Source organism: Rhinatrema bivittatum, chromosome 5 (assembly GCF_901001135.1).
Source record: "Rhinatrema bivittatum chromosome 5, aRhiBiv1.1, whole genome shotgun sequence".
Lineage (NCBI taxonomy): Eukaryota > Metazoa > Chordata > Amphibia > Gymnophiona > Rhinatrematidae > Rhinatrema > Rhinatrema bivittatum.
Genome location: NC_042619.1, coordinates 371,271,459 through 371,294,513, shown reverse-complemented (window position 1 = coordinate 371,294,513; position 23,055 = coordinate 371,271,459). Strand labels below are relative to the sequence as shown.

The following is a 23,055-nucleotide window of genomic DNA, read 5'->3' as shown; positions in this document are numbered from 1 at the left end:
CTTACATGTAATTGTGTTTGAAATGTATGTTGTATTCATTTGTATTCTCTGAAAATCTGTTTGTAATACACTTTTCATAAACCCATAGTGAAACAAACTAAACAGAAATGTAGCAGAAAGATAGAAAAGCAGAAAGGCATGAACTTTGCAATTTTATCTCTTATGTTTGTGAACAGGTTGAACCAGGTCCCTCAACTTCAAATGTTTCAGCATCACCAACTTCGACAAAAGTATCTGGCTGTCTTAAACCACAAGCCCCTAACTTGGCTGGAGCTATTGAATTTAATGATGTCAAGATATTGCTTAAAGAGTGGATTACAACAATTTCAGGTACTGAGCATATGTGCTATAAAATACATTCATAAGTAGTACTATAATAGCTGCACTTGTAAGGTTACATATCCACACCTCATTAAAGCTTCTTTATCACTGTATCAAAAAGAGCCTCTTCACTGAACATATGTTAATGTTCTTTATCTTTTTCTTTTTTGTCCTGTTTTGTTTTGTTTTTTCAAATGTGTTTTGTTGGGTGTGGTTGTTTTCAACAAAGTTTTCCATATTAGCATCTCCAAAGACATTTGGGTCTATACAGAAAAAACAGGTGCATGCTGGGCATAATTTTACCATTTCTTTTTCCTGATGTGCAAGTTTCTTTGCATCTTGTTTTCTCCTTTTTCTTGGTTGTATAACTCCTTGAGCTTTTAGAACTTGAATATGTTCTACATTTCCCTAATAATGCCGATGTCCCACAGTTACAGAACCCATTTATGTTTGCTTTTCCCAGGATTGTCTACAGTTAAAAAACCTCACATAGTTCCTAGCGTGTAGCCAGATGGACACAGGACCAATGGGTATCGTGCTCTCCTGAAAACAGATGGGAGACTGAGTCAGATTTCAAAGCTGACGTCAGCCTACGTATACCCGTGCAGCGTGCTTAGCTCTTCAGTATTTCTCCGTCTCCATAGCAGATGCGGACACTATCCCAAACAAGAATAGTGTTACACTTACAGCAAGAAAGAAAATTTACCTTAACAAGAGAGCCCTGCTTCTCCTGCGGTGAAACCTAACAGTCCCTCTCCCAGTCGAGACTTTCCTGAGGTTGATTCTCGATATCCCTCAGAGGTGAGTCTTGGTCCGACGGCCGAATCCCGGCGTGGACTTAGCTCCCAGGATGGCTGAAAGGCAGCGGGTGCAGATTCGAGCGCGGCGGTGAAGGTACTTCCCTCTCCCCCCCGCAGCTGGAGACTGCCCGACATGCGACCGGTAAGCGCCGAGACCAGGTAAGGCAGAAAACTTTACTTCTAAGTCTCCGGGCTCCAAGGCTCGTACCGTCCTTCCTCCGAAAAGGCTTTAAAATCGGGTTGAGTAGCCCTCCTTGGGCAAGCCCTGATTCCGTACAAGGGTCCACACGTGGATGCTATGATCTGTGCAGTCTCAAAACGCACTACGATCCCAGTGGAGGGAGGAGTGGCACTGAAGGACGCCCAGGATAGAAGGCTGGAAGCCATCCTTAAGCAGTCCTTTGATGTTTCAGCAATGATACTGTAAATTGCTTCCTGCTGCGCTTTAGTGGCACGTTCCTGTTTGATCCTCGCCAGAGACCCAACCACGCCCGGAGAAGCGATGGAGCCTGCGGTCTCCTTCCTCACCGATGCTACCGCAGACCTCGTGCGCACCTCGAGTTACTAGATGACCCTCCTATAGTGGTATAAATAGATGACTCATATGAGAGCCTTATAAAGAGTTTCGCTCTCGCTTTCCAGCCCACAATAAGGAAATGGCTGTCTGGGCACTTCTCAAGCTGCGACATGAAAATATCGCAGGTGCGGTAAAATACCCATGCTCCTTTTTTATATCGCGGGCATTATTCATGCGAAATTTATAGCACTTGGCGGAATCTAGGGGTTAGTCAGGTACTAGATCTCCAAAAGTGGTCACTGAATGAGGATACAAATATTTCTTGAATATAGATCTGTCCATGAACTCACAGAACAGGACAGTACAGACTTTCTTCTCCAGCAAATCGTAGGATAGGAGAAGGCAAGACCTAATATTTAAAGGCTGAGAAACAGGGAAATTAAGGTAAGTTTTCCATCACTGATAATGTAGAAGCAAGGAGCACAGTTTCAACCCAATTTCCAATTTCTGCCTCTCACAGCCTCCCATCATGTCATGGGATCTTAATGTAGTTTTAATACAGCTGATGAAAGCCCATTTTAACTTTTGTGGGCTAAAGTACCTGACCTGGAAGGTTGCTTTTTTTGTGACAGTAAATCCAAGCCTGAAGAGTTGGAGAGCTTCAGACTCTATTAACTTATCCATTTTATGCTAAGCTTCATCAAAACAGAATGGTGCCATGCATGCATTCCAGATTTCTGCCTAAAATTGTATTGAATTTTCACCTTAACCAGTCGATCTTCCTACCTACATTTTTTTTTTTCAAAGGCCCCATGCAAGTCTGTCATTGCCACTATCGTCCATCCAACTTTTCGTTTCATTTAACTCCAGCAGGCCCAGCTGGGCTTGCTGTAACCAAATGTACCATTTCTAATTGGATAGCAGATTGCATAGTTAATGTGCATTTGCAAGTCAGATTTGCATAAAATTTCTAGTCTATATCAAATCAGCACTCACTCTGTTTTTGTTTTGTGTGTATTTGCATAGATCCCATGGAAGAAGATATACTGCAGGTTGTAAAGTATTGTACTGACCTGATAGATGAAAAAGATTTGGAAAAATTAGACTTGGTGATAAAGTACATGAAAAGGTAACTGTTATTCAGAGCCATTTAAAATAGATGTTTAATATCAAAATCTATGGTATGAAAGTCTTGATTTAATTACTGGTAAATGTATTATTATTAACTTGTTGCTTACATTTTTGGCTTATTTTCTTAGTAAACAATTGCAAATAAAATGAGTAATATTATAGATACCAACTGTCTAATTTGATTATGAGGAAAAGCAGTTTGATTTCCCATATGAAAGTTTAGATTTTGCTGAAGGCAAATTAAAGGTAAGTATTTGCACGGAGTAACACATAAGAACAGAAGAAATACCTTCTGGGTCAAACCAAGGTATCCTATCTCTGACAGTGGTCAATCTAGGTTGCAAGGACCTGGCAGATCCCATAAAGTCCATCTGTTTTCTGTTACTCACTCCCAGGGATAGCAATAGCTTTCCTAAGTCTACTTGGCTAATCATATTTAATAATGCGGTTCCTCTAGGTATTTGTCCAATCCTCTTTTGAACCCCACTATGCTAGTTGCTTTGACCGCGTCCTCTGGCAATAGATTGTGCGCTGAGTGAAAAAAGTACTTTCTGCTATTTGTTTTAAATTTGCTGGTTGTTAGTTCATGGAGTGTCCCCTTGTTCAACTAATTTTTTAAAGGATAAATAACCATGACTGTTCCAAGGATCTTCCCAAACCAAGAATTCTAACATTTTGACTGTGGTTGCTAAGGAGCAACAAGCTGCCCTTCACTTGCAGCAACTTTAAGCTCTTATTCTGTTGAAGTTTTTTTTTTTATAAGGCGCTTCCCCTATTCATTTCTTTAGTTGTCTCGCTTTATCTTCCTTGCACATTAGAACTTCTCTTTGTTCTGATTGTTATATGCACAGAAATCCGTGCAGCAAGAAACAGAGAAATGACGGCAGAAGAAGACCAAACGGTTCATCTAGTCTGCCCAGCAAGCTTTCACTCCCCCCTCCCCCATACTTATCATAGAAATGATGGCAGAAGAAGACCGAATGGTCCATCCAGTCTGCCCAGCAAGCTTCACACATTTTTTCTCTCATACTTATCTGTTTCTTTTATCTCTTTTTTCTATTCCCCTTCCACCCCCACCATTAATGTAGAGAGCAGTGATGGAGCTGCATCCAAGTGAAATATCTAGCTTGATTAGTTAGGGGTAGTAGGGGTAGTAACCGCCGCAATAAGCAAGCTACACCCATGCTTATTTGTTTTACCTAGACTATGTTGTACAGCCCTTGTTGGTTGTTTTTTCTTCTCCCCTGCCGTTGAAGCAGGGAGCTATGCTGGATATGCATGAAGTATCAGTTTTTTTCTCCCCTGCCGTTGAAGCAGAGAGCTATTACTTGTCCCTTGTAAGTGACTTTTTTTGTTCTATTTCCCTTCCACTCCTGCCATCAATGTAGTTAGCAGTGCTGGAGCTTGCATCTAAGTGAAGTATCTAGCTAATTGGTTAGGGGTAGTAACCGCCGTCATAGCAAGCTACTCCCACGCATTTTTATCCAACCAGTGCAATTCAGTCCTTGTTGGTTGTTGTCTGAATATAAATCATCTTTTCAACATTCCCCCTGCCGTTGAAGCAGAGATCTTTTCATCATTCCCCCTGCCGTTGAAGCAGAGAGCTATGCTGGATACCATTGAAAGTGAAGTATCAGGCTTATTTGGTTTGGGGTAGTAAGCGCCATATCAAGCAAGCTACTTCCCTGCTTTCTTTATGGATGCAAATCCTTTTTTTTTTTCACATTTCCTCTTGCCGTTGAAGCATAGAGCAATGTTGGAGTCGCATTAACCGTGTGTATGTTTATTGAATTAGGATATTAATCTCCAGGTAGTAGCTGTCATTCCCGCAAGCCGCCCCCATGCCTCTTTTGCATTTGTTGGCCTTCAAACTAGCTTAAGCATAAACAATAGGAAAAGCCTTTTGAATAGAGCCCTTTGAAACTAAAATCTTCACTTAAATGCTATTGTGAATCTGCTGCTTTTGCTCCCTGATTAAGAAGAATGTGTGGCAAACTTTCACTAGTAGATGATAAATATCTTTTGGTCATTTGTATTTTATAAGCAACTTTTTTTTAAATTTCTGTATTTAGGATGCCTTTTTGTTTAGTTACTTAATAATCTGTAGTACAATGGATTTAAATAGGTTATGTGTACTTTGTACATTAATAGCCATTTTGTTTTTCAGGTTAATGCAGCAATCTGTGGAGTCAGTTTGGAATATGGCATTTGACTTCATTCTTGACAATGTTCAAGTGGTTTTACAGCAGACTTATGGAAGCACATTAAAAGTTACATAATTTAGAGATGAGCTTGCTGAGGGCCTGGAGCTCTCTCCTAGCTGTGCCATAAGTGCTTGTGAGGTATTTGCAAAGTGCATGATAATTTTACTGAGTTTTTATGATAATTTTAAATTTCTTTTTAAACAAGTGTTTTGTACATTTTTTTCTTTTCATAAAGTGCCAAATTTGTCAGTATTGCATGTAAATAATTGTGTTTAAATTCTTTTATTGTAGTATAGATTCTATTTACAAAATGGTTGTTTATAAAGTTTTATGGATTTTTACAGTGAAGTGTTCACAGTTTAATAAAGAACTGTCTGTATATTTTGTATGGTCTCCATTTTGTCAGTCCTTATAGACGATCTCTATCCTATCACTAAGTAAGCTTAGTAGTTTCCATTAAGGAAATGGCATCTAATACGGAGTTTGTTTCCATGTCAGTCCTGTAAATCAGCACATAATGTATTTTTCATATTTATTAGAGCAAGGTATTCTGTATGCTTTTTTGTAATCTTTCTGATATTTATACATACTCTTCATAAAATCTGGTAGTTTTCATAAAGGGGTAGATTTTAAAAGAAGCGTGCGTGACCTACATGTGCGCACGTTACCCAGTGCGTGCACATGTACACCCAATTTTATAACAGGCGTGTGCATGTTATAAAATCCGGGGTCAGCGCACGCAAGGGGGTGCACCTTGCGCTCGTCGAGCTGCACTGCCTTCCCCCGTTCCTTTCCCCCTAACCTGACTTTCCCACACCTTTCCCCCCCCCCCCCCCAAGCCCTACTCTAACCCTCCCCAAAATGTTTATCTTACCTTTTGCGCCTGCTTCCGGGCAGGCACAAGTTGCACCTGCCGGCATGCGATCCTCCAACAGAGCAGCAATGGCCGCTCTGTTGGAAGCCTCTGGCCTCACCCCCGGACTGCCCTGCCCATGCCCCGCCCCTTTTTGCAAGCCCAGGACTTACACGCGTCCCGGGGCTTTACGCGCATCATCGGGTCTTTTTAAAATAGGCCTGGCACGTGCATAACTTATGCTAACTCTTGCATATTTAGTAATTGTACTTAAAATTCTGCACTTTTTCTAGTTAATACATTTTGCAGAAGGAAAAATGTTTTCAGTGAACCAGACAAAGGGAAAAAAAAGGACCCCAAAAAAATCGCAATTCAAAAATGTTAAATGCCAGTATACCAGGACCAAATTAAATGATCCAAGAGAGAAAATGAAAGAAAAATAAAACATTATTCAGAATTAATAATAAACAACTTCAGTGAAAGTCTCAAATCAACAGATGAGCAAGTCTGAGTTAACCCAAAGATCTGACAAAGATTGACCATGCCAGCTGAGTCGTCTTCATCTTGCTGAGCAAGTTCAACTTGATTTGAAATAATAACTCTTTAACTGCTCAGGGTAAAAATATATTCTGAATCTTTATATCTTGCCCTAAACATAGCAGGTAACCAATGAGAGAAGTTAGCACCTAAACTTCACATGTCCACCTGTACACTCAAAACTTTTTTCTTCAAACCTGGTTAGGCCTGGAGATATCAGGAAAAAGTTCCACTTTTAAAGATAGGAAAAATGCATGTCTTACTGAAAGAATATTCATAGTTACAATAGCTTTAGACAAAGAAAGAGAAAAAATTCTTAGATTCAGTAACATCTTGTTAGCAAAAAAATATATTGGGGGAGACTTCAATTTGAGATTTCCCTATAACAAAATCCTGAGATGTATTCCACCAAATAGGAACATACCCTAGAAACAGAAGGAATTAAACTGCCAGGAAAAAGTATTATTATTATTAAGTAATGGTGGAATAATTCTCCATGATTAATATCTTCTAATTTTGGAAAATGTATCAGTCTGAGACTTTTCCTTCTTTTATTCTCAAGATTTTCAGAATTGTGTATCAAAATCAATTTCTTTCCTCAGTGAGTCACACAGTCTTCAACTCTGAAAGCCCATCTTCAGTATTAGTGTTCCTACTTGTAATATTAGAAACAGTCTCCTAGGAATTAACTTGAACTCTGAGCTTGAATTTCCAAGTCAGCAACTTTGAGGTCTGTAGCAACAACATCTTGTATGAGGAAAATAGCTAGCCATAGAATCTGCACAGCTAGCCACAGAATCTGCACGGCTAGCCACAGAATCTGCACGGCTAGCCACAGAATCTGCACGGCTAGCCATAGAATCTGCACGGCTGGCCACAGAATCTGCACAGCTAGCCACAGAATCTGCATAGTTATTTCTTTAAGGGGCCTCTTTTCCTCATTTGGTCCCCCAAACTCACCAACAGAGAGACCACAAGGCACTGGAGAAAGCACAGAAGAAATAATGGCAAGCTAAGCAATGGCCTGGAATAGCTGATCTTCTTCCTCTGCTTCTACGGCTGTCAATTCACCTTGATCCTCTCTCCTCTGTTCACTTCACTGCAGAACTAGAGCCAATTCTAAAAACATGAAATGATATTCCCAGGAGCGTCTTCTACAGCCCCCAGAACTAATCCCACCGACAGCAAAAAAACAGCCTCTGAACTAAAACCCTTTGCCAGGTCATCTGAGCTTAGGGCCGGATTTTAAAAGGGTTACGCGCGCTGGACCTATTTTAAAAAGGCCCGGCGATGCGCATAAAGCCCTGGGACGCGTGTAAGTCCCGGGGCTTGCAAAAAAGGGGCGGGGGTCAGGCTCCCGGCACAGTGGCCATATTTGCCGCTGTGCCAGGGATTTCCGCGTGCAACTTTTACTTCAGCCCTAAACTGTGAAAGAAAAAAAAGGTAAGGGGGGGGAAGACGAGGGAGGTAGGGGAAGGGAAGTGGGGAGGGGGCTAGGGAACGGGGGAAGGCAGCGCGGCTCGGCGTGCACAATTGTGCACCCCGTTGTGCGTGCCGACCCCTGATTTTATAACTTGCACGCGCAAGTTATAAAATCCGGCGTACATGTGCGCCACACGCGCTCCTTTTAAAATCTACCCCTTATCGTCCTCACATGAATCTTTGCAGCTGGTTGAGCTTACAGGGAGAGTCAAGATGCCACTGCATGCACTACTCCATTGGGCTGAGAGCCAGAGAGCTAAGCTTGTTCTTGTACTTCTCCATTAAAAAATAAAAATAGGCAAACTATAAAAAGAAACTCAAGGCTGAAAGATGTTGACCTACTCAAGCCTCGTAAGTTCTTTACTTTCTGAAACCTGCCATTTTTTAATAAAGCATCTTTCGTAAAGGTCCAAAATCATACAGAGAGTAACTTTCAGAGAGCCTGTGGTACTTGCAGGCCTGCTGGTACTTTACTGCAAGTGGATTTCAAAGGGAAAATCCCCCCCCCATACACACAGTGCTGCCAGAATTTTCTAACCCAGAAACTTTGTGTATCTTATTTGGCCTACCTCTAGCTCTGCCCCTTTCCCTGAAGAGGAAGGAAAGGCACATTTTTGTTAAACACTCATTTGTCCATGGAAATCCGTTGAAAATTGTCTCCACAGTATATGTACAAATCTTTTTTTTTTTTTTTTTTTTTTTTAAAGTTGCTAGTTTTAATTGTAGTCTACTCCCAAGAAAAAATAGCTGTTTTATCTCTGCTGTATATGACATACTTCTGCTCCCAAGGAGCACTATAGTAACTTCTGCACGCTTGGCCGGCTGCTGGCACATGCTTCCCCAGGACAGCATCTAATAGTGCTGTCCCGGCCCACCCCCTGCCCAGACCACGCCTCCCCGCAGCCCGCCCCTTTTAGCTGGCCCAGCACTTCTGCACATATCGGGGGTCACGCATGTGGCCGGGCCCTTTCAAAAATGCACACAGCGAGCGCAGGGCCCAGCCATTCGTGTAACCCATGAATTTGACATACACGGGCTTGTGAAAATGTGCCCATTAATGAAAATTATTTTCTCATACTTTATTGAAGCCTATTAGGTATTTGAAATGTTGTCATATTTTCCTTCTCCATCCTGTCTTCTATAGAGACTACATATTTAACTCTGTCTCTCCATGTTACACTTATAATGTAGACCATGTACTAGTTTGGTAGCTCTGCTTTCAGCTGTTTGCAGTATCAAATAATGTTATAAAAATCCAGTAATCAAATCCATACACCACAGGTCTTTACACTGTGCCATACACTGATAGTGAAACGCTCTCAGAATTCTACTGGTGAAAGACTGGTGAAAAAATAAACAGTTGCCAATAATTCTTCTAGCCACTAGCAGTCAAGATATGATCAAATATATATTTTGTTTTAGATGTGTTTCTGTTTATTAAGATAAACTTTATGGTGCCTCTCTAAAATAAATTAATTTTCTGAGCATTATGGCTTTAAAAAAATCACTGATTTTCTTTCCTGTGTATAATAATAATATTAAGAATATAAGATTTGCCATACAGGGTCAGCCCAAAGGTCCATCAAGTCCATAGCCCGTTTCCAACAATGGCAATCCAGGTTGTAAGTACCTGGCAGGATCCTAAAAGACTGATAGATTCCATGCTGCTTATTCCAGGGATAAGCAGTGGATTTCCCCAAGTCTACCTTATTAATGGTTTATGGACTTTTCTTCTAGTAACTCGTCCAAACCTTTTTAAACCCAGCTACATTAACAGCTTTCACCACAGCTTCCAGAGTTTAATTATGTATTGAGTAAAAAAAATATGTTCTCCTATTTGTCTTAAATGTATCATATAACAACTTCATTCAATGTTTCCTAATCTTTGTACTTTTTGAAAAAGTAAACTGATTTGCGTTTACCCATTCCACTCCACTCAGATCTCTGTTGCATCTCCCTTTAGCCATCTCTTCTCCAAGCTGAAGATCCCTAGCCTCTAGCCTTTCCTCATAGGAGAATCATTCCTTCCCCTGTACTTTGGGCATCCTTCTCTGTGTCTTTTCTAATTCTGCTATATCTTTTTTTGAGATGCATTGACCAGAACTATACATGGAACAGTACAGAGGCAATTTGATTGTTTTATTCTCCATTCCCTTCCTAATAATTCTTAGCATTCTATTTGCTTTCTTGGCCACCATCACACACTGAGCAGAGGATTTCAATGTATCTACAATGACGCTTAGATCTTTGTCTTGGGTGGTTTTGCCCAGTGAGGAACCTTGCATTGTGTAACTTTAATTTGGGTTGCTTTTCTCTACATGCATCACTTTGCACTTGTCCATATTAAATGTCATAATGCCATTTGTATGTCCAGTCTTGCAAGATCCTCTTGCAGTTTCTCACAATCCTCTTGTGATTTAACAACTTTGAATAATTTTGTATTATCAGCAAATTTGATCACCTGACTAGTCATTCCCATCTCTAGGTCATTTATAAATATGTTAAAAAGCAGCAGTCCTAGGGGCATTCCACTAAATACCTTCCTCCATTGAGGAAACTATTTAGCCCTACTCTCTGTTTTCTATCTTCTAACCAGTTCTTAATCCACAATAGAAGATTGCCTTCTATCTCATTACTTTTTAATTTCCTCAAGTCTCTCATGAGATTAGTTGTCAAATACTTGCTGAAAATCCAGATTCATTATATCAACTGGCTCACATTTAGCTACATGTTTAAAAATTGTAGCAAATTGGTGAGGCAAGACCTCCCTTGGTTGAATCATTGTTGACTTTGTCCTATGAAACTGTCTATCTATACTGTATGTTCAGTAATTGTGTTCTTTAGAATAGTTTCAACAATTTTTCCCAGCACTGACATCAGGTTCATTAGTCTGTAGTTTCCCGGATCACCTCTGCAACCCTTTTTAAAAGCCTGCATTATATTGGCGACCCTCCAATCTTCAGGTATCATAGCTTCTTTAAATGATCAAATTTGCTGATGACACAAAATGATTCAAAGTTTTTAAATCATAAGAGGATTCTGAGAAATTGCAAGATAACTTTGTAAAATTGGGAGACTGGGTATGCAAATATAAAATTAAATTTAAGGAGGTCACATGATGTGGTGAGCCGGGTCAGATGTGCTTATGCTGGCTCCAGGTGCCATCCCTCAACAATTGTATGTAATCTGCTCCTTGTGAGGTTATAGATGTCTACAAAGCAAGAGCAGCATATGTTGATTGACAAATATATGCAGAAATCATTGCCGATTATGCCATTGAAAAGGGGGAAAAGATAGAGATAAACTGAAAATTCTGCCAGACATGATGGCTGCTGATACGGAAAAATTTAATGGCCTGCCTTCCTCTAACGAGGCAATAGCAGAGGTAACAACAGCACTGTTATCAGCTTTGGATGGCAGACTTAAGTTCGGTGATTTGTTCAGAAATAGAAATTACCACAAAATTTTCAGAATTCAGCCCGAGGCTGGAAATGGTAGAAGGGAGAGTTTCTGTGCTCGAGGATGATTCTCTGGCCCTAATCAACAAGATAGTCTCCTTGGGAAAGAAAGTAGAAAAAACAGGAAGAAAAGCTGGAAGACCTAGAGAATAAGTTGAGAAGAAACAATATTTGGCTAGTAGGACTACCTGAGAGTGTGAAAGAAAATGGTCACCCAAGTGTTTAAATTTACCGGACTTCACCGTAGAAGTAAAGATTGAACGAGCACAGAGGCTTGGGAATAAACGTGATGGTGATTTCAGACCACGCGTTGCTATCACCAAGTTTTTTAATTGGTCCCAGAAGCAGCACATTATGCAGACATACTATAAAATTCGAGTCGAGTCATACCAGGAGACTCTGATTAGTTTCTTCCAGGATTGCTTGTCTGGGGTATCCCAGCTACGCAAAGAATTCAATCCCTTTATGCACTATTTTGGTGAAGAAGCAGGTGCAATTTGCTCTACAACACCCTGCCCATCTTCGAATATGGTATGAAGAGAAGACTCACCTATTTGATAAATTGAAAGATGCGAAAGGATTTGTGGGTCAAGTGCCCTAATTTTCCCACTTAAGGTAAACATTAATTTATTGTGTAAAAAAAAAAAATGATGAGATCATTTGTATTCTTCTCCTGATTGTTCGGTCAATAAAGTTATTGCTGGCTGTGCCTGGCAACATTGAAAAGTGACTGACGGTGTTGCAGCTCATTGTCTACGGTTCATGAAAGTTCCTGATGCGCAGTACCCTGATCACTGGAGGACACACGCTTGTAAGACTTTCTCTGTATTTAACAATCAGGGCCATACCAGTGATGATCCATTTATTTTCTGTCAGCAAACTCGACAGTGTTTTTCTTCTAGTGGAATTTGAAAAAACATAAGGGAATCAATGAAACAAAATTCTGGTTCCTTTTCCCAGTTGTTTGTATTAATAAAGTTGTTGCTGGTTTTGGACTAGTGTTGCCGGGAAATGGCGGCGGGCCCTACAGGAAACTGTTTATGACTTGCACAAGCTCCCGGGGCACTTTTCCTTTTTCACTGGATGGAACACATATGCCAGACTTTAGCTATGTTTAACTTTTTAGGTACCAACGTTCCACAAGTGGAACATTTTTTCATATACTTTTAATTACTTGTAAATTTTTGTAACCATATTTATACCATACTAGCTGTACCCGGCCACGCATTGCTGTGGCAGAGCCTGAGCATTAGAACACACTTGCCGTGCTCGCAAGTGTGCCTCTTGACGCCTGGAGGCACGTCGCTCTGCTGCTTCTTGGTCTCGTATTAGAGCTCTTCTTTCTCTGTTTTGCTGGTTTGCTGCTGCCTGTTCCTCCTCAGTGCGCTTAGCAATAAGTCGTCGCACCGCTTGTGCTGCGCGAGTACGTCGATGTAAGTTTGATTTTCAGCAAGGCATGAATTGGATAAAGGGCAACCGATGGATGAACGGTGCATTAAATGACCGAGGTGAATGGGCCCGCAATGTCCCAAGACAGAGTGAAATGCAAAGGAAAGCAATGTATGAAGTGTTAGGTGAGATGGCCCAGACCTAAAAAACATAAGTGGAAAATGTGGTTGGTAAATGTGGTGTGTCCGTGGGCGTCTGTGCGTGTTATGTAGCAAAATAGGGGAGTGGCCAACGAATTTTACACTCCCTATTTTGTGGTGTGGGTAGGGCTATTTTGGTGCCTTTCGGAGATAGTGCAAGTTTTGTGTTCGTGTTTGTGTGTGCACTCCCCTTTCCCAGCGCAAAAGAACCCCATCACAAACATTGTGTGAAAATAAGCACCCGACACCCACCTGCCCCCCCCGGCGAAATACAGTAACTCCCTCTCCTGCCCCCCCACTTTCACCCGGCCTTTAGACACTTATCTCCATGAACTATGGACTCTGGCTCCTCCAGGTTAAAGCACCTTCAAGCTTTAACCCGTTCTCACTATCGTATTCATTTATTATTATTACTTACCTTCATCTTCCTTCCAGCTTATTATAAGCTTCCAAGTTCTCGATTCCAGTTGATTGTAACTTTGACTTATTCATATCTATTGTTATCTATTGTTTACCTGAATTGTTTCCTTCAGTTATACCTCCTGTTAAATGTAAACCTATCCGATATGGTTATTTACTATGAAGGTCGGTATAAAAAATTGTTAAATAAATAAAAAATAAATAAATAAATAAAGTAGCCAAATGAATGAAACCACCCCCCTCGTGCCCCCCCGAAGATGCGCTCAATAAAATCAATACCACCCCCCACGCTGCAGCCCCCCCCCGAGACCTGATAAAAATGGCATTCGTTGGAGCGGTCGCTCAGGAGCGGTCCGGGAGCGATGTCTTGGGCTCAGCCCGTCGGCAGGCAGCCATGAAAACGGCTCAGACGTCCCTTTGCCCCTACTATGTCACTGGGGTGGAGCAATGGCAGCGGTAGCTTCTCTGACATAGTAAGGGCAAAGGTCAGCCGGCTGCCAGTTCTGAAAATGGCATAGACGGGCCCTCGCCCTTACTATGTCACATGGGCTACTGCCGCCATTGGTGTCCCCGAGTGGCGTAGTAAGGGAAAGGGCCGCCGGCGCCATTTTGATTGCTGGCAGCAGACGTCCGTAGTGCATGCGATGTGTCCCTGACCGGACCTCGCCCCCCCCCCCCCCCTGCTGGAGCAGCCTGGACTTTTGTCCGGTTTGTGTGTGCCCAGAGGGTGTGGGAAGTAAGTAAAAATGGCATGTGCGTGGGGGGGTGTTTTTGTGTGTGGTGGGAGGGTGTGGGAAGTAAAAACATGTGGCATGTGAGTGGCCCCCCGCTGGAGTAGCATGGACTTTGTCACGGTTTTGTGTGTGTTGGGAGGGTGTGGGAATTAAGCAAAATTGGCATGTGTGTGGGCCGTGAGGAGGGTGGATCTGTGTGTTTTCCGAGGGTGTGGGAAGTCAATACATTTGTCCTGTGCGTGGGGGCGGGGGGTGTGAGTGTTTGTGCAAGGTGTAAGAGGTTGCACTGACGTCCACCAGATGTCGCTATTTCGTGGAAAAAAATCTTTCAGTGACAGATATGTAATGTAAGTGTAGAAGAACCTTCCCATATGCGAAATGAAGGTTGTGTCCAAATTTGAAAGCAATCGGTTCAGTGGTTTCTGAGATTACCGATTTTGTCCAAACTATTTAACATTTTTATTTATATAGATTTGGGTCTAGTTAACTAAGATCTGTAAAAAAGGGCATCAGGAAATAATTCCTTCAATGAGCAGGATCTAAAAGGTTAATATGTTTTATAGACAGGGTCATGCCTGAGACAACCTGTTCATTTTGGCAGCCATTTTCTTTCTTATGGCAAAATCAGGAGAAGGAAATAAGGGAACTAACAAAAAGCATGGGATGAAAAGTAAATTGTTTAACTGTTAAATTTTTGGTGATAAAATTTGGGAATAGTGTTGACTATTTGTTCTGTTCTTGAACTTCTTGCCAAAGTGTAGTGTTTTCATGGGATAAGAGTTAAGGAGGGCTTATAGAGTCCATCTTGTTGTTATTAACTTCTCCTTAAGTGTTTAAAGGGGGATGGCACTCGTTCACATATAGAACGTACCACAATCTTGCCGATACGGAGGACTTGAAGGGGTTAAATGGTTGTTAGGGAAGGAGGGGGAGAAATCAGGGTGAGAGGGATGGTTGATGATGGGGGGGGGGGGGGGAGGGTTCACAGGTATCTCCAATACAGAAGTTGGTTAATGTATGCATTGTCCAACCTATAGGAGAGGTCGGGGTAATGCTGGGTGTCCCAGACCTGACTAATTGGAAGGTTCTCTTCCTTTACATCCCATATTTCCAGTATGAGTAAAGATTTGCAAATTATTTCCTGGACTGTTACTGGGTTGGGCTCACCTATAAAAAGGAAGAAAGTAGTACACACTTTGTTCAAAAACAAGATAATCAGTCACTTGTATACAAGAAACACACCTCACTGAATTGGAAAGTAATATATTAAAGAGAGAATGGGTACAAGCATGCTTCTTCTCAGTGGCCAAAGAGAAGGCGGCTGGGGTGGCCATTTTAATTAACAAGAGTGTACATCTACAGGAAAACAAGGTGATACATGATCCAGAAAGAAAATTTATAATTTTCATTGGTAAATTGAATCGTAAGGAGCTTAATGTATGTAAATTGTATGCACCTAATGATTAAAGTTATGGTTTCTTTGTTAATATAGTTAACACTCTTTTAGTCAATACCAAAGGACCACTGTTCATGACAGGATTATAATTGTTTTAGTGGGCCCCCCTGTTAGAATAATCCCCAATGGTCAATGGCCATAGGAAAATAAGAGGAATGGGAATTGTATATTTATGTAATGAATTACACTTACTAGATGTAGGGTGGGGTCCTAAATCCTGAGGTTAGGGATTTTTCTCTTGGATCTAGAGCACACAGCTCCCTATCACAGATTGATTATATTTTTGCATCCCAAGATTTATTTCTTTGATATGGGTAGATTTTAGAGCAGTGGATGTTAGCCCAGGGGATAGATTATGGAGATCCCCAGTCATCTGAGAAGGGACATTGATTTTCAAGCATTCCTATGTAAGAAATGGAAAGAATTTGAATTTCATAATTCTCAACATAAAGCCTCCTCTACTTTATTCTGGGAATCTAGCAAGGCCGTGTTACGGGGGGGGAAATTATATCTTATTTAATAGCCCAAGTTAAGAGTGAACAAATTAATCTTTCAGCTACAGGTAAGTTGAAGATGGCAAAAGAAAGACTAATCAGGACAGGCTCCAAAAAGCACAAGAAAGAGCATAAAAATACACTTGAAAGCTTAAATACGGTTTTGCATCACAGAACACAACACATGCTCCAGAAATCAGAACTCAACTTCTTTCAATATGGAAACAAGGAAGGAAAATTTTTATCTAACACGGTTAGGGTTTGGAAACAGAAGTCCTTTATTGAAAAACTTCAGGTCTCTTCCTGGTCCTGGCTTATAAAAAGGCACTGCTTCAGTTCCTCAGTGCCTTCAGATGGAGTTACTACTGCTCCGTAATCCATCCTCTTCTCTGTCCTGTGCACGTCCCACTCTCCGCATGGTCCGCGACCAGCCTTCCAGGTTGTGTAGGGTCTTCAAGAGCACCCTCTTGTCCAAGTCTTCGAGTGCATCCCCTTGTCCAAGTCTCCAAGTGTTTCATCTTGTCCAAGTCTCCATGTCTTCGAGAGTCTCGTCTCATCCAGTCCAGGAGTCCTCTTCTCGTCAAAGTTCCAGGAGTACTCGTTCCCCTATGTACTGTGACTCTTTTCACTCTCTCGGGTCTGGAATCTCCTACTCGGTACCTTGCTTCAGAGTTCCTAGCCCTCTGCCTCCATTTGTCCTCATGTGTGTGTTGGTTCAACAGAGGGTTGACCCACTTCACCCTCCTCCTGTGTTCTTGCGCTGCCCATGCAGGTACTTGCTCACCTACCTAGGGGTGTGTCTTGGGTCTCCTCCCTGAGTCACCTCTGGGCCAAGGGCTCACACTCTCCCAGGAGCAAGTGATTGCGCCTCTATACCCTTCTCCGGGCTCTCCGAGCACATTTGTAACACTAAAATTCCTTTCTTAGAAGGTTTTATTTTTTATAGCAGTTATAGCAGAGTAACTGAATTGCAAGCTCTAGTCTCATACTCTCTTTACACTCAATTTTTTCACTAGAGTAATTCTAAAGACTCAGCTAAAATTTCTACCAGCAATGGTTTCTCAATTCTATTTAAATCATTGTGCTGTCAACTTATTTTTCCCCAAAGCCTCATGCACACAAGGGCAAACAAGCTCTTCACACATTGAGCAATAAAACCCTTCTGCAGGCCAGATTGGAAAAAACAAAGTTTTAGCAAAAGTTTTCATGACTTTATTTCTTTTAATTCACTGATGCATAAGGTATACTTTATTTATATTCTGCCTTTTGGCAGGTATTTCCCTGTCTCCACAGGAATTTAAATTTGTACCTGAGGCAATGAAGAGTAAAGTAACTTGTTCAAGGTCACAAGGAGTGGCAGAAATTATAAATTGCTCCCTATCTCAAGGATCAGTTCCAGATGCTCTCAAACTCGCCTCTATCAAACCGCTTCTGAAGAAATCCAACCTGAACCCCAGGGACCCAGCAAACTTTCAACCCATCGCCAACCTCCCTTTGATAGCCAAACTCATGGAGAAAATTGTCAACAACTTTCAGAATACCTTGATGAACACAAGATTCTCTCCCCAGCTCAGTTTGGATTCCGCAAATCACTGAATACTGAATCCCTACTAATCTCACTCATGGATAACATCCTCCTGGGGCCTGGACAAAAAAACAACTTTCCTCCTGGCGCTGCTCGATATCTCAGCTGCATTCAACACCGTAAAGCACTCCATCCTCATCAACCGCCTCTCAGACATCGGCATCTCAGGAGCAGTCCTCAACTAGTTCAAGTCTTTCCTCTGTAATAGGAACTTTAAGGTCAGAATAAGTAACAAAGAATCTCACCCTGTCAGGTCAACACTGAGTCCCACAAGGATCCTCGCTTTCCCCTACTCTTTTCAACATTTATCTCCTCCCCCTCTGCCAACTCCTCTGAAATCTTAAAGTAACTCACTTCATTTACGCCGACGACATCCAGATTCTCATTCCAGTCAACGAATCCCTCTCCAAAACCCTCGACTTCTGGAACAGTTGCCTACAGTCCATCAACCTCCTCTTCGCCAGCCTCAACTTAGTACTCAACACGTCAAAAACCGAACTCCTGCTCATCTCTCAGGACGTCAATAATCCAGCAGTCAGCAATCTCCTTGCGCCCCATCCGACCACCATCTCCCAAGTGAGAGACCTCGGCGTTATTCTCGACAAACGTCTGAACCTAAAAAACTTTATCAATAATACAACAAAGGAATGTTTTTACAAACTTCAAATCCTAAAAAAGCTTAAACCTCTCCTACACTTGCAAGATTTCCGCCATCATTCTTTCAAAAATAGACTACTGCAACTCCCTCCTTCTCGGCCTCCCCTCCACTACTACTAGACCCTTACAGATGCTACAGAACTCCACCGCAAGGATCCTGACTAATACCAACAGAGGAGAACACATCACCCCCGTTCTTAAAAATTTACACTGGCTCCCCATCAAATTCAGAATCCTTCACAAAGTTTTAACGCTGATACATAAGACCATCCACTTGCTTAGCTCTCTCGACTTAAACATCCCTCTCCGACCTCACACATCCTCCAGACCAATAAGATCTACATATAAAGGTACTCTTTATGCACCTCTGGCCAAATCCACTCTTAGAAAATGCGCCCTCTCCACCGCTGGTCCCGCACAATGGAACGCTCTACCACTAGACCTCCGCCAAGAACCCTGCCATCGGACGTTCAAGAAAAAGCTTAAGACGTGGCTCTTTAGCCAAGCGTTTCCCTAAAGAACTGAAGCTAACCCCCAGACTCTTATCCCAGCTTTCACATCCCAATTTCAGTTTTAAATGTTCCTCTGTACATAGGTTTTGCCTCCTTTCCCCCTTCTGTTAATTTACTCGTCTACCGAGTCAGTTTCTGGAAGTTCTAATCCTGTTAATTTCACCCTGTTCGATGTATTTGCTGTCCTTGAGTTATATGTAAACCGGTGCGATGTCTTTTCATGAGCGTCGGTATAGAAAAGTATATAAAATAAATAAATAAAATAAAATCTAGGTTATATGAAGGTCTTTAATGTAGTGATACTTTAATCACGTTAAGCCTGTTTCTTGTATTAGATTACCTTGTCTCCCATTAATTTCAGCCACTTCTCTAAATTATATAATTTATATAATTATATAATCGATGAGTAACAGGTACTTAACCATGGATAAAACAGGAAAAAATGGACGATGAGTAAGGCAGGTTTGTCAGTGGTTGTGGTGTGTGTTTTCTGTTTAGGAATTAACACAAATTGTAACTGAATTTAAAAATGATTTAGTAATATTGTTTTATTGATTTTAGTTGATGTATGTTATTATCTGTAAATTAATGTGAACTGATGTAAACCGATATGATGGTTTTACCAAATACTGTTATAGAAATTCCAATAAATAAATAAATTGCCTAATTATGGAAAATGTTCACATTTAGAGTAGGATTACCTTTGGGATATTTTCTTTTACATATGATATGTCATTTTCATTTTTCTGGAAGTAAGTGTTTTCTTACTTGTAATTGTTTAAAATGATTTAAAAAAATGAAAAAAAAAGAAAAGTGGTAGCTTCATATTTTGAATGTTTAAAAACCTGCCATCCTGGCGGTTTAAGATATTGTCTTGCTCTATCGTATAATCATCAACTTACCACCTTCCACCATATAAGTGAACAGAAATCCCATCAATAAATGCTTTTTTCGTTGTGTGTGATTATTCTTCTTTATAAAATTTACTAAAAAAATGCTTGTGAAAGTCCAATGCCGTGCCAACAGTTTATAAACCCGCACGGCCCATTAAACTTGTATCACCAAACAAATCGAAAAGATTCTTATTTAAATTAAACCATAATATCACTATCCCTCTGTTGGTTTAATACTTAACTTGAAATTATTTGGGTTAAAGCACCTCCCGATGTTCTATGCAACTTGAAGCACCTCCTGACACAGCTGTGTTTTGAAAAACTGTTGGAACAGCATTGGACTTTCAGAAGCATTTTTCATGTTAAACCGCCAGGATGGAGGGTTTTTAAATGGTCAAAATATGAAACTACCACTTTTCTACTTCACAAATTTTGTTTGGTTTATAAAAATATTTTTGAACAGAAGTATCATACCCTTGTTTTTGAGTCTATAGTGGGGGTTAGAGGTTACTATTTTTTGACACATCAGTGTTAACCCCTAAAGTGGAGAATTGTATCACAGTGTTTGTCAAGTGTTGGAGCCACTTTCATTTATTTCAATCTAACCATGGAAGGGTGGAAGCACAAGTTTAGTTACACTGAAACTCAAACAGAGGATATCAAAAAAGAAGCGTCACTGTTTTCTGATACATCCCAACCCGTGGAGTTCTCGAGTTGGGATGAGTATGTGAGGCTCAATAAGAAATTAATTAGAGCCGATCTGCATGGGATCACCCTTATTGAATACATCAAACAACAGATTATATCACGAGGCCTTTGGGTTCAAAAAGAACCGATGCTATTTGCTGATGATAGTGAGTTTGTAGGAACATGGACAGCGATTTTGAATAAATATTCATTAGATTTAATATTGTTAATTGTTGATCAGGTCAAGAAATATACAGGGGAATTAAATGTACAAATATCATTGATCACAGATCATATTAAGACTGTTGCAGAATTCGAAAGTAAATTAAATGAATATAAAACTATGCTGGATCAGTTTCGTACATCCATAAAGAACACCAAAACAAATAAATTCAAAAGAGATCAAACTAACTATGTTACCAATCATATTTATTTATTTTATTTATTTATTTAAATTCTTTTAATATACCGATGCTCAAGACAAGGTCTTATCGTACCGGTTTACAATAAACTAGGGGAAACCAGTTAACAATGAAAGCAAAAAAAGTTACGTTATAACAGGGAAAGTGGAACTAGGCTGTTAGAAAAGGATAGGTTAAACAATTTCTAACTGGAGAGAAGGGCATACAAGTAGGAGAAAGTGCTTACAAGGTAGGAATTATATACAAATTTACATTGTGTATACGATTAAGCAAGTTTTATCAAAGTGCAATAAGGCGAAAAACAGTTCCTTTGAGTTGCGGAACGGGACGCAACCGTGGGATATGTGACTGTGTGGGTGACCCTGAGGCTTCTTCAAGGGTATGCTTGGGCGAACAGCCAAGTTTTTAATTTTTTTCTGAAAGTGATATGGCAATGTTCCTGGCGGAGATCTGGCAGGAGAGAGTTACAGTGATGCGGCCCAGCAGTTGATAGCGCTCGTTTTTCAATAGTGTTGTGCAGAATGGATTTTTTTGGGGGAACCTGGAGGGAGTCTCTGAATGCAGATCTGGTGGGTCTTGCAGAGGAGTGTGATTTGAGGGGTATGGTAAGTTGAAGCGGGGATTCCTGAAATAAGGTTTTGTGGATAATAGTAAGTGTCTTGAAGAGAATTCTGTAGCGAATGGGTAGCCAGTGAAGTATTTTTAGAATCGGGGTGATGTGGTCCATGCGGCGGGAGTTTGAGAGGATCCTGGCTGCAGCGTTTTGCAGCATTTGAAGAGGTTTGGTAGAAGAGGCCGGGAGACCAAGCAACAGCGCATTACAATAATCAATCTTTGAGAATAGTATGGCTTGAAGGACCGAACGGTAGTCGTGGAAGTGTAGGAGAGGTCTTAACTGTTTTAATACCTGTAGTTTGTAAAAGCCTTCTTTGGTGGTGTTGTTGATGAATTTTTTAAAGTTTAAATTTAAATTTTTTAAATTTATTCTTGGATGGGAGATAATTGGCAAGACAAATTGTCAAAGAGGATCCGTTTTAATTTTTGAGTGACAGTTCTAGTGGATCTAATGAATTTGATAATAGGGAAGATGGCAATTTGGGTGGTCAAGGGATGGAGCATAATGCAGGTCCATTAAATAATTTCATTGTAGCTCCTGGCTCCTCCTCATCTAAAACCTTTTTAGAGAACGAGTTTCGAACTTGCGGACCATATCGCAAGTCCAGATGGAGAGGACAGCAAGATTACCAAAAAGTATTGGGGCAGAGTGACTTGACAGCAGGCTCACAAGAGCCTTCAGCAATAGTAAATTTATCATCTTTAACATTAACAAATGATCAAATTCAGTTACTAGACAATGGGCTATCTTTTGTTCCAACATGTTTCCATAAACCTTTTGAAACAAGAATCACTATTCATCGATTCATTAGGAAATTGAACTGTAGGTTGTATTTTCATCAACAGGGTACCAGTGTATCTGATATTTCTATTAAGTCGAGATCAGGGTGGCCTGAGGCAGGCGCAAAAGGTAGGATAAAGGTTGGGGGGGGTGGGGGGTCGGGAAAGGGAGATTAGTGAAGGGGGTTGGGAAGTTCCCTCCCAGGCGCGCCTGTTTAAAAGTTACCGACCCTGCGTGCAAATGGGCTTTTATAAATTGCTTTGACCATGTGTTACATTTACATTTGTGACTCCTTTGAAAATTACCACCATACTTTTTAAAATCAAAAAGCATATGTGCAAGTTTAAACTCTGCCCCCCAAATGCCTTACAGTTCAATAAAAGTACATGCAAAACAGAGTTACGTGCATACTTTTATATGCACCGAGCTTGGGTCAATTTAAAAGCCATTTACAGGCATAAAACTGCAATTTATGGGGGTAATTTTCAAAGGGAGTTACACATGTAAATGTAACTACTATTGTAACAATTTTCAAAAGCCATTTACTCGAGTAAATTGCACTTCGGCTAGTAAATCTTATGGACAATTCAATGGGCTATATATACTGTAGCAATTTTCAAAAGCCCACTTACTCCAGTAAAGTGCATTTACTCAAGTAAATGCTTTTTAAAACAGACCCTATGGGGTAGATTTTCAAAGGGTTACGCTCTTAACCCCAAAAACCTGCTCCTGTGCGCGCCAAGCCTATTTTGCATAGGCTAGGTGGAGCGCACAAGCCCCAGGACGCGCATATGTCCCGGGGCTTTGAAAAAGGGGCGGGAAGGGGTCGGGGTCGTGGGGGCGGTACAGAGGCCTCCGGCACAGCAGCTGTGCAAGGGGATGGTGCGCCGGTAGCTGGCCGGCGTGC

At 41.0% G+C, this 23,055-nt stretch overlaps 1 protein-coding gene across 1 annotated transcript in view; it reads left to right on the top strand.

The window, feature by feature from the left end:
• REV1 (REV1 DNA directed polymerase) overlaps positions 1–5,359 on the top strand; it is a 231,617-nt gene extending 226,258 nt beyond the window's left edge. The window contains 3 exon segments of the mRNA XM_029604787.1: positions 177–330; positions 2,665–2,767; positions 4,937–5,359. Coding sequence (XP_029460647.1) covers positions 177–330; positions 2,665–2,767; positions 4,937–5,048 — 369 coding nt within the window. The 3' untranslated portion in view covers positions 5,049–5,359.
• The last annotated feature ends 17,696 nt before the right edge of the window (positions 5,360–23,055 follow it).